We start from the raw sequence: 13,027 nt of genomic DNA, 5'->3' as shown, positions 1-13,027 counted from the left end.
ATACGACTCTGGTACCGTTTATTTGATTACTATATTATTATACACATATCTTTCATGTCGAGGATTTTCTTTCAAAGTAATGATTTTCAAACTCATACGCTCTGCAAAGTCGCATACACGCACACACACACACACACACACACACACACACACACACACACACACACACACACCCACCCACCCACACCCACAAAATTTACACAATTAAATTAAATATTGTTATACTATAGTCAAATGCTTTGACTATATTGAAACTATACTATTGATATTTCATTTACAATCTTATTCTTATGCAATCTTCAAATTTTACAAGTATCAAAAATGCTCTGTTAGAGTTTGAGAAACGTCGCGTCGTAACGTTAACAGTTACAACATCAAATAGCAAGGAATACTGCACAGTCTAACGAGTCCACAAAACTAAGAATTAAAAAAAGATATATTTGTATCTTTTAAAATCCATAACAATGTATCGCGCAATGTTATCTGAGAAATCCAAATATGGGCTTCGTTTGGCCGAGCTTGTTTTCCTCTTCCAGTCCTTTCATAAGAGCTTCGTTTAGTTTGAAACTGATATCCTTTCCAACCTGAAAATCCAGAGTCAAAAACAAATTTGACAAAATTCGCCTTTAACCATAATATATAATAATTAAGACATATAAAAACTGTTGTCACCTGCAACATCTTAATCAAGGTACTAGGCAACAAGCTGCCGTATCCCAGCTTGACTACAGACGTCACCTTGCCGTTCGGCATCACGGACATAAGGATACTAGCGGTACTGCAAGATTCTTCTTCCGACGTTGGATCTATCACGAAGTTGTCACCAATCTGTTAGAGGAAATATCTTTAATTGCCGAAAATGTACAAATTAATAAAAAGTTACAAAAAAGAAAAAAGAAAGAATTGAATCTTTTTATAGAAATACCATAAGCAATAAACGGTTTCCTTATTGTTTCTTAGGTAAATGTATGTTATAAAAACATCATAATTCATTTATTTAAAAAATGACTAAAGATTATTGCATACCTTGCATACTGTTAATACCACTGGATAATTTGTGACATCTAGTTTAATACAGTCGTAAGGATCGTCTGATATCTGAATATCTGGTTCGCCACCGTCGAGTATGGCTATGATCACCCTTGGAATTTCAGTATTGTACAACGCCGCCTTCACCGCAGCACCAACAGCGTCGAATAGATTTCCACCGCATTGAAGAATCTGAAAAAGTGAAAAAGATGAGGCAGAGTTTTAAATTCGATTTTAGGTTTGCTCTTTTCAGCTGATTTTTTTGCACGTTCTTTCCTCTTCTTCTGTCCATATGATTGAAGAAATAATGCAAAAAATTTAGTTAAATAGAACAGAGTATTGTATTATAGTATTGTACCAATATTACTTACCAAAATGTCCACATATATTTTCCAACATTTCTGATGAGGTATTATACACAGCTGCTTTAAATCAAAGGCGTCTGGTGTCTGATAGGCCATGGAAAGGACATTGCTAATTTCAGTCGCCAAATCGTCTCCACCTTTGCCTTCGAATGCCGGTGTAGCATTAGCAGAACTAGAAAAAATATTAAATCAAAGTACCTTCGATGTTAATATAAACTATAAGCTCAAGGTGTATACATACCAGTCTACGAAAAATTCCAATTTGCCTTCCTCTGGTCGTTCAGCATACGGTGTGTCAATTTCAAGTTTTACGCCAACTAATACATCTGTAATATTGCCTATACGTAATCTCGCTGACCCATGGGTATGCTTCATCAGCTTAGTTTCGATCTCGATAGGACGATACTGATACCTGGATCGACCGTCATTTCTGAGATCAAGCTGAAATTAACAAATTAATTGTTACAATAGTACGTGTCAAAAGTTCCAAAGATTTAACTGTTGGATATAAAAACTATAAGCGAAAAATGTTGTTCGAATAGAGTTAATTTTTATCTGTAATAATGTGAGATTATCAGAAATAGATTAACAGCACCTGACTGACGATTAATAGATTAGCAATAACAATTAGTGTTCGAAAATAATAAATACTAGCAAAGCATGCATAGGAAACAATTGCACGTGCACGTAAACACTGTTGAAAGTACTCACATCAATCCCGTGAATAATAAATGTCTTCTCACCCAAACTCAAAGGGGTTTCGGCCATCTCACAGAGATTAACTTCGTCAATTTAATGTTGATTCTAACTCGGAAACGCAATCACAAAAATAAAGTATTTTTACCAATATCAGTTGTGTTTACCACTAGAACAGGATGATTGAGGACAACATAACCTCACTTAAATTGAAAAATAAATAAAATCGCCCGTACACTAGCGCCAATACATCCATTTTCGATTTGGGAACTATTGTATACATATAGCTACTGACGATAAAATTAATAACGTGATTCGATTTATAAAATCTATGATCTCGTAAAAAAAAAATTTATGATAGCAACTTAATATAAAAAAATATAAACTTATTATTTAACATATTTTGTAATTATCTAAAAATGATTCTGAAAACATCCCGGGAAAAAATATTTTTATATTCAAATATAAGTGCAGTTTTTGCACAATAGATTTATTAGCGAACTATAATAAAATTATCAACTTCCAATAAATATAGATATTAACTGCGTTTAAAAGAAAAAGCAGCTTTATAACTATTATAAAATTCTTTGTTCTTACCATTGTTTCTTTATGGATCTAAATATATAAATAAGTTATACCAAAAAATTTTACAAGAATTTTACAACAGTAGATTCTTTCCTTTCTTTTTTTTTTAATACAACATATTATGCAAAAAAATCATGCAAAATCAAAAGTACGTTATAATCAAATTACTCCCAGAAAAAAATATTTTATACGTAATTATATAAAATTATATACAGTTATATATAATTTTATATGTAAGTTTATATATAATTGAATATAAATACATATAATTATATACAATTATATAAAATTACATTTTTATATAATTTAATATAATTTAATATAATTATATACAAAATATTTTTTCCCGGGCTTATATACATTTTTCAGATTATGTGGCAAATGCAATTCAACTCATAGAGGCCCTTCACCCATCGATTATAATCGATCGTCCTTTTTTTTTTACTTCAGCAAGTTCACATTATTTATTGTAATTTTGATATCAAAACAATATTGATATCATTTTAACGTTAAATGATGACAAATAATGTCAGCTTGCTACTACAATCCTTCCATTTTCCTTTTTTCTTTAATTATTAAATCAATATACTATACAAAAAAAGTCATAAAATATATTACATTCAAATTACGTTTTCCATATAATTTGGTAAAAATAAGTTAATTTATAGAGGCCCTCCACCACATCCCCTGCCATCCGATCGGCAGTCCTCTTTCCTTTACAATGTCATAAAATGGGATAATTTTCGTCCAAAATCAAAATAAATTTAGACAAATTTTGTATATGTACAATACAGCACGCAAAATCTGGACATATGACATGTTAAAAATATATAAAGAATTGATCAAACTATCTTAAAGAAATTTTACGAGTTTTATATCATGATTTTGGATATATGTGTTGCATACGTATTTTTATAATTTGTGTCAAAGTTTCTGGGACGAAGGCTTTTATTCTGTAACTCTTAATGATAATATTGATGTTGTTATATTGTCGTTGCGTAGTTTTTTTATGTATGAAATCTGTTCAACGACAATATTTACAGTTACTGTCGTTAATTGTAAGAATTACAAAATAGAGGCTAGAGTTACCCTATTTTATGATATATTTCTTTACATCTTTATTACTTATTTTACATTATTTTTTATACAATTTACTTTATATTATACATATTACAAAAAAATTACATTATAAAACTGAAAATATTATACAATGTACAATATGTATACGCACAAAATTTCTTTTTAACATGAAATTACAGAGAAAATATTCGGTATGCATATAATAACACAAAATTCTCACGATCGCGATGTAAAATATGGCTATACATCCAATCGACAAATGATTATTACTAGCATTTATTAATTATCAAATATAACTGCAAAATTTGTTTTGCTTTTTTTTAATTTACGCGAGCAATCGTGACCAAAAAGATTGTTAATAAATTTATTATATATATCTTTCAATAAAAAAGAATGTCAATTAACTATATATATGTAACTTATACATTTTACAAAAAAAATGTGCAACATGCAAAAAAGTACACAAAACTTCGATACAAGACAATGACAAATAAAACGATCTAATCAATTCCGATACATATAATTTTTAATTCTGCAACGCGTCTGCTATAATTATTATTTCTTTATATGATAATAAAAATGTTATTTAACGACTATTAAATGTGTTGCAATATCACATATCTATGATTCAAATAATATAATGAACCAAACGATTTAATCGCACGTATATAAATTCTATTTCTTGCTTTACTTTCAAGAGAGATAATTTTATGAGTCTCTAAAAAATCGCGAGGAAACACTGCGTTAAATAGAAAATAAGTTCAACAATGAGATCAGATTACTTTTTCCGAGTAAGATGTTGGATAGTATCCGATAGAGAGAAGAATGATCTCCACAGAAAGCGAGCTGTGCTCTGCTTCACGTCAACGCGAGAGAAAGTTAAGTGATTCGTTGGACACTAAGAATTCCGTTACAGGAGGAAACTAATCCCAAATTTTTTAGACTATTCTTATAATAGCGCCCATCTTGGTAACGAATCAACAATTGTCACCCTTTTCCAAATTTTTGCAAATAATGCAAATATTATGAATATTATGAATTACTGAATATTTTAACGATAACTTAATCGATATTAATCACAATTTCATAGTACACAAGATTAAGATTTGCATACAAAAATAAATTCTTCAAATTATTACGAAATACAGCATTAACTAAATAAAAAAAACATGGATAGAATGTTTATCGAAGGATAGTTACAAATGATTATATTTCAATGTAATAAAATACATACGTCATTATAATTTATTACATATGTGGGTACAAAAATTCTCAGGTACCAACTGTTCAAGATGAATCGAACCGATAACAATGAGATTTAATTTTTATTCATTTTTTCATCTTATTTTGATTTTATAATCGAATATTGTTAATATAAAATTTATATCAATCTATTTTTGTCTGCAACATTTATTTAAATGTAGTCAAGTAATTAAATAGGATTATCTAAATAATTAATGTAATATTTAGATAATTAGAACTATCAAAATCTTATTGATATCGGGGTACCCAATCGATTCGTCTTGAATCTTTAAGTACTCACATTGTTAATTATGTCCATTATATTATTACAATAAATCATTTAAATAAATATGAATCTTTTTGATAAAAAATTTTATCAGATAAATAGAAGCTAAAAATTTTTTGCATAATATATAAACTGCGTATGTATTTTATTATATAAATTAATCTAAAAAATTTTTTAATTAATTAATGTTTTGGAATAAAGGGATGTCCAGTGCCTGAAAACAGTTTCTTAAAAGAAACTAAAGATTAAAATAAAAAATAAAAATAAAAAATATATTCATTTGTAACCACATTTTTTCTTAAAGAAATCGCAAAATCGACTACAAAACTTGTAATTTTAATTTATTTAATGTAATTCACTTATCTATAAACAATTGCTATCCATGTTCAATCTGTTAAATCTTATTATTGTCAAAGCAGTATTAATTAATGAAAGAATATTTAATGAGAAAAATTAATTCTTGGCTCAGAATATATTATATTTAATTGACTTCATGATTAGACTTACAAAAATTATATTGCCGTTGCTATTAACTTATTGCCGAAATCAGTGCTTTCAAGGAATGTAAAAAAAAAACTCTTAATTAATTAAGCGATTAATTTTAGCCCTGCAATGGTCGAAAACCCCAGATTCAATAAAGCATCGAAATAATATTAAGCATCTCGGATGGATGCTATGCAAACTGACGAGAAATAACTTTCTACGTTAAAAATCATTACTCTCCATTGGTACGAATTACAACGTTGTAATGTCTACTTTTTTTTACATGTCTACTTGATGCTAGAAACAGCCATGATTGAGCCCCAATTATCGTATCTAACATGAAAATAACGCAATATTTGCATTAGCTTTTAATAATTTAATATATTTAATACAAAACAATTTAAGAATAGTATAATATATTATGGTATATGTGTGATTCTATAATTTAAGAATTCTTTAATAAATACTGAATATATTTCACGAGTTCGTTTCATCATAAGAGCGAGATAAAATAAGGCGTTTCACAAATTTTATAATAAACTCTCATATAAAATTTGGAACTTCGCTATATTAAATTTACTTGTGACATCGTGATATCTAATTGAATAAAAACTATATACACATACTGTCATTGTCTTCAATTAATTATTATAATATATACCACATAAACTATAACTTTTAATACGAAATTTTAAATGAAGAATTTCCCGAATTTTTATTAACAATCTTTTGCTAACAAAAAAATCTTAAAACCTCCCAAAACGAACGTTTATTAAATGCGCATCGATCTTTGTCTTATTAATTGCATCCGATTACATAATAAACATTATTTACAATTATCCAAATTATAATTACAATACATAGTATTTCCAATTATACAAATGATACAATAATATACAATTATTATTACATAAATTACAAATACAATACAAAACATTTACAAAAATATGTAATATTTTACATTATCTCTAAGAATTGATTTAAATTAATAATATATTGGGTCATTTAAAAAGTATCATTCAAAAATTGAACAAAAAACCGCGGATACTTTTTAAATGACCTAATAATTTTTAAGTTGTTATTATTATTAAAAATATAATAACAAATGTAATTATATATTATTATATTTTATATAATAATAAATAATTTAATATTTAATACAATAATAATAATAAATATATCGTCGTACTATAATTATTATAAGTTATTAAACAAGTTATTATTATTTTGTCTATAATAGAAGTTTTTCAACTCTATTTTTCAACTCATTATTCAATTATTTCATTCAATTATTAACACTCCTACCTGACCGAATCCCTACCTACCCGTATTCCAGGCTATATTCCTACTTGTCCATATTTTTCCGTATTTTTCCATTTATCTATTTACCCACATATTTCAACTTAATAAAAAAAGTCTTTAATTAAAATGGCAACGCGATATGCAACTTAGTAAGGGAACTGATTTGTTGGTTAATCCAGCAAAGTACCTAAAATCTACTCGAGCGATAAATCTAAAAATTAGAGTTTCAAATATACGCACGCGATTAGAATGTAAATTGTATCTTTCCAGTCTCGTACATATATAAGAAAATAGAGAAAAATATAAAGGAAATCAAATAAATAAATAAATAAAGAACAATTTTGTACATTACCTTATACTCCACGTGATCAAAATTGACCACTTACCTTATTCCTTCCGTTATATTCCTCCTTTTTTTTTCAAGCCAGATTGGACTTACCTTCGTCACATCTGACCGTAGACTGATCGCATTTTAATTAAAAATCGATAGACAGAAATACCTCCTTGCTGTTGGACTATTATTATCGCCGACAGACAATATTAGTAGACAGTTCGATTCGTGTGTAATACATACGCGAGAAGATCGTATTGAAAAATTTAAACTAATGAAAAATTATTTAAAGAGAATTAATAATAACCGTAAAATTATACAAAACTGAAGATATGTTCACAAATTTACTTGCATGAGAATCGAATATTTCTGTACGACACACGTTGTTTAAACTTGGAATTTTATTTAAGTTTAAAAAGACTTTACTTGTCATATTATATATATATATATATATATATATATATATATATATATATATATAATATATATAAATATATATATTGATATTATTCTAGCAAAAAAATTTTACATATTCGCGAAATGAATTGAAATTTATAATGTTAGTAAAATTCTAATGATCAAAAATCAAATAATAGAAAATTTGACGATGCAGCAATGAAGATATAATGCACGTTTATATGATAAGCATCATCAAGCATATCAAGTAAGATACACAAAACAAAATAAATGACATGAGATCCGAAAAAACTAAACATATGGTATCTAATAATACAATATTATAATTAATTATCATGCTACTACGAATAACGTACATAATAATAAGATTATCAATAAAGATATGTTTTATTAATTCTCATTTCATATTCAGATTATTTTTAATATAATATTTTGATATAAATTAAATTGTAAGATAAGTTATATATAAAAACATAAGTATGAATAAGAGAGAATTATTGAATGAAATTAGTGGATCAAGGTATAATTTACATTTACAGTCTATTAAAAAATATATTCAAGAATATGACTTAAAGTTATATATAAGATAAGAAGAAATGAATCACGATTAAGTATACCATCATACGTATTATATTAATGCAATATTCAAACAAACACACTATTATTCATTGTGTGTAGTGTACAGTTACATATAACATATTAAATTTTAAGTAAATGAACAATACATGAACAAAAGATACATTAATAAAATTATTAATAGAATAACGAAAACTTAGAAAAAATAATTCGATCACCAAATCGCTTTCTAAATCTCTTTAAAAGTAATTATTAAAACATGTAAAAATAAAAAACAATCGGTGTGAACAAACGAACAAATTATCACTTTCGATTCATAACAGTGATCAAGACGAATAGTGACATTCGTGACATAAGATTCTAATTCAAATAACACTTATTGTATCTCGTAACCATTTCCTAACTAATAATTCAACAACTTTCAAAATGTTAACAGTCATCAACAAATATTGAAATTATTGATATATGGAATCCGGATCTCATGGGTGAGAATTAGGTCTTAATGCATATAACAAGGACTCTTCATTTTCGAATCGACAGGAATTGCAAGTTATAATAAAAATCGTTACAAGACCCCCACCAACATTTTCCCCAGATTTTCCTTTCATTATTATTATATATCAGCAAAAATAACTATGAAAATCTGAATGCAAATAAAATAAAATATTATATTGAATTAATTAATTTCTCCTACACATAATATTTAAATATTTTATACAAGTTCCAATTTTACAAAAATGCTACCATATTTTTTCATAATTGCGTGTTTAATCATAAGATACATAAATTATATTAAATCTTTATTTTACTATTATCCACAATCTCCGCTATTTGAATTCCGTGATTCATGACTAAGAGATTTCTCATGACGCTCCATCTGCAAATATCCTTTTAATCATACTTCTGCAAAAATTCCTTCCTCAGGTTTTGTCAATATCTCCATGGATAAATCTTATCAATGTCTCGCGAATCACTATATACACTTGTTGCAAATCTGTCACGAAAAGTACAAACAATAATGCGAATTGCGATACGCAATGCGACTAACAATTTGCTACGATCCACGCGGCGGATGCGGAACCGACAATGAGATCGTTGCGAATACGGTCGGCTTCTCGTATCACGTTTAACGCGCGTCTAACGTCGACGAGGCCTTCATAACCACGATACTTTGCGAACCACAATAGTTTGTGTCACAACAAGTGTGCAAACGCTTGGCTGATAGACGCGACGTGAGGCAATCCACTTTCTGGGGCGATATTGCCCACATCCCTCGTGCGTTAATCGTGGTTAATTCGACTTATCGGCTTGCTAGACGCTAGTCTTACGAGTCAAGCTCGACAGACCGGTAAACGTGGCGAGAATTGCAACGATCGCGTTACCCGGACCGTATCCCATATTTATACAATGTGTGGAACCCGGAAATTCCGAAGAAACACATAATTTATTGAACGTGCCATGAGAAAGCTGCAACAGAAATGTTAATACACACTCGAAAATTAAAGAAAATAAATGCAAGGGAAAAGGACAACCTTTCTCTTCGATTTTTCTGCTACAAAAAATTCTATGCATCACGTACCTCTACCTTCTCAAAATTTCTTAACGTTGCGAGGATCATTTTTGTCTCGGTTGCTGCATCTCCATGGCACATGCAAAAGACGATGTGAAATGAGCGAAGTGGCGATTTGCCGAGGTAGACGCGACGGATGCGGGACCGACAAGGAGATCGTTGCGAATACGATCGGCTTCTCGTATCACGTTTAACGCGCGTCTAACGTCGACGAGGCCTTCATAACCACGATACTTTGCGAACCACAATAGTTTGTGTCACAACAAGTGTGCAAACGCCTGGCTGATAGACGCGACGTGAGGCAACCCACTTTCTGGGGCGGTATTGCCCACATCCCTCGTGCGTTAATCGTGGTTAATTCGGCTTATCGGCTTGCTAGACGCTAGTCTTACGAGTCAAGCTCGACAGACCGGTAAACGTGGCGAGAATTGGACACGAATTGCAACGATCACGTTACCCGGACCGTATCCCATATTTATACAAAGCGTGGAACCCGGAAATTCCGAAGAAACACATCGTTTATTGCACGTGCCATGAGGAAGCTGCAACAGAAATGTTAAATACACACTCGAAAAATTAAAGAAAATAAATGCAAGGAAAAGGACAACCTTTCTCTTCGATTTTTCTGCTACAAAAAATTCTATGCATCACGTACCTCTACCTTCTCAAAAATTTTCTTAACGTTGCGAGGATCATTTTTGTCTCGGTTGCTGCATCTCCATGGCACATGCAAAAGACGATGTGAAATGAGCGAAGTGGCGATTTGCCGAGGTAGACGCGACGGATGCGGGACCGACAAGGAGATCGTTGCGAATACGATCGGCTTCTCGTATCACGTTTAACGCGCGTCTAACGTCGACGAGGCCTTCATAACCACGATACTTTGCGAACCACAATAGTTTGTGTCACAACAAGTGTGCAAACGCCTGGCTGATAGACGCGACGTGAGGCAACCCACTTTCTGGGGCGGTATTGCCCACATCCCTCGTGCGTTAATCGTGGTTAATTCGGCTTATCGGCTTGCTAGACGCTAGTCTTACGAGTCAAGCTCGACAGACCGGTAAACGTGGCGAGAATTGGACACGAATTGCAACGATCACGTTACCCGGACCGTATCCCATATTTATACAAAGCGTGGAACCCGGAAATTCCGAAGAAACACATCGTTTATTGCACGTGCCATGAGGAAGCTGCAACAGAAATGTTAAATACACACACGAAAAATTAAAGAAAATAAATGCAAGGAATAGGACAACCATTCTCTTCGATTTTTCTGCTACAAAAAATTCTATGCATCACGTACCTCTACCTTCTCAAAAATTTTCTTAACGTTGCGAGGATCATTTTTGTCTCGGTTGCTGCATCTCCATGGCACATGCAAAAGACGATGTGAAATGAGCGAAGTGGCGATTTGCCGAGGTAGACGCGACGGATGCGGGACCGACAAGGAGATCGTTGCGAATACGATCGGCTTCTCGTATCACGTTTAACGCGCGTCTAACGTCGACGAGGCCTTCATAACCACGATACTTTGCGAACCACAATAGTTTGTGTCACAACAAGTGTGCAAACGCCTGGCTGATAGACGCGACGTGAGGCAACCCACTTTCTGGGGCGGTATTGCCCACATCCCTCGTGCGTTAATCGTGGTTAATTCGGCTTATCGGCTTGCTAGACGCTAGTCTTACGAGTCAAGCTCGACAGACCGGTAAACGTGGCGAGAATTGGACACGAATTGCAACGATCACGTTACCCGGACCGTATCCCATATTTATACAAAGCGTGGAACCCGGAAATTCCGAAGAAACACATCGTTTATTGCACGTGCCATGAGGAAGCTGCAACAGAAATGTTAAATACACACACGAAAAATTAAAGAAAATAAATGCAAGGAATAGGACAACCATTCTCTTCGATTTTTCTGCTACAAAAAATTCTATGCATCACGTACCTCTACCTTCTCAAAAATTTTCTTAACGTTGCGAGGATCATTTTTGTCTCGGTTGCTGCATCTCCATGGCACATGCAAAAGACGATGTGAAATGAGCGAAGTGGCGATTTGCCGAGGTAGACGCGACGGATGCGGAACCGACAAGGAGATCGTTGCGAATACGATCGGCTTCTCGTATCACGTTTAACGCGCGTCTAACGTCGACGAGGCCTTCATAACCACGATACTTTGCGAACCACAATAGTTTGTGTCACAACAAGTGTGCAAACGCCTGGCTGATAGACGCGACGTGAGGCAACCCACTTTCTGGGGCGGTATTGCCCACATCCCTCGTGCGTTAATAGTGGTTAATTCGGCTTATCGGCTTGCTAGACGCTAGTCTTACGAGTCAAGCTCGACAGACCGGTAAACGTGGCGAGAATTGGACACGAATTGCAACGATCACGTTACCCGGACCGTATCCCATATTTATACAAAGCGTGGAACCCGGAAATTCCGAAGAAACACATCGTTTATTGCACGTGCCATGAGGAAGCTGCAACAGAAATGTTAAATACACACACGAAAAATTAAAGAAAATAAATGCAAGGAATAGGACAACCATTCTCTTCGATTTTTCTGCTACAAAAAATTCTATGCATCACGTACCTCTACCTTCTCAAAAATTTTCTTAACGTTGCGAGGATCATTTTTGTCTCGGTTGCTGCATCTCCATGGCACATGCAAAAGACGATGTGAAATGAGCGAAGTGGCGATTTGCCGAGGTAGACGCGACGGATGCGGAACCGACAAGGAGATCGTTGCGAATACGATCGGCTTCTCGTATCACGTTTAACGCGCGTCTAACGTCGACGAGGCCTTCATAACCACGATACTTTGCGAACCACAATAGTTTGTGTCACAACAAGTGTGCAAACGCCTGGCTGATAGACGCGACGTGAGGCAACCCACTTTCTGGGGCGGTATTGCCCACATCCCTCGTGCGTTAATCGTGGTTAATTCGGCTTATCGGCTTGCTAGACGCTAGTCTTACGAGTCAAGCTCGACAGACCGGTAAACGTGGCGAGAATTGGACACGAATTGCAACGATCACGTTACCCGGACCGTATCCCAT

The 13,027-nt window shown here is 32.6% G+C and overlaps 1 protein-coding gene across 2 annotated transcripts; it reads right to left on the bottom strand.

Moving 5' to 3' along the window:
* Position 1: 1 nt before the first annotated feature.
* On the bottom strand, positions 2–7,642 carry Rrp42 (exosome complex component Rrp42). Of its 2 annotated transcripts, none has more exons than XM_087414448.1 (6): positions 7,455–7,642; positions 1,636–1,835; positions 1,401–1,566; positions 1,027–1,221; positions 673–828; positions 2–584 (listed from the first exon to the last, which is right to left on the bottom strand). In XM_087414448.1, the coding sequence occupies exons 2-6, from the start codon at positions 1,767–1,769 to the stop codon at positions 480–482; spliced, it is 756 nt and encodes a 251-aa protein (XP_087270574.1). In that variant the 5' UTR covers positions 1,770–1,835; positions 7,455–7,642; the 3' UTR covers positions 2–479. The 2 variants fall into 2 exon arrangements, with proteins under 2 accessions (XP_087270574.1, XP_011061249.1); XM_011062947.2 differs by lacking the exon at positions 7,455–7,642 and adding an exon at positions 2,106–6,762.
* Between the last annotated feature and the right edge of the window lie 5,385 nt (positions 7,643–13,027).

The sequence above is a fragment of the Acromyrmex echinatior genome, chromosome 16 (genome assembly GCF_024713525.1).
Source record: "Acromyrmex echinatior isolate Ae372 chromosome 16, ASM2471352v2, whole genome shotgun sequence".
NCBI lineage: Eukaryota > Metazoa > Arthropoda > Insecta > Hymenoptera > Formicidae > Acromyrmex > Acromyrmex echinatior.
Note: the sequence above shows the minus strand (reverse complement) of the source record. Positions and strands in the feature narration are given on the sequence as shown.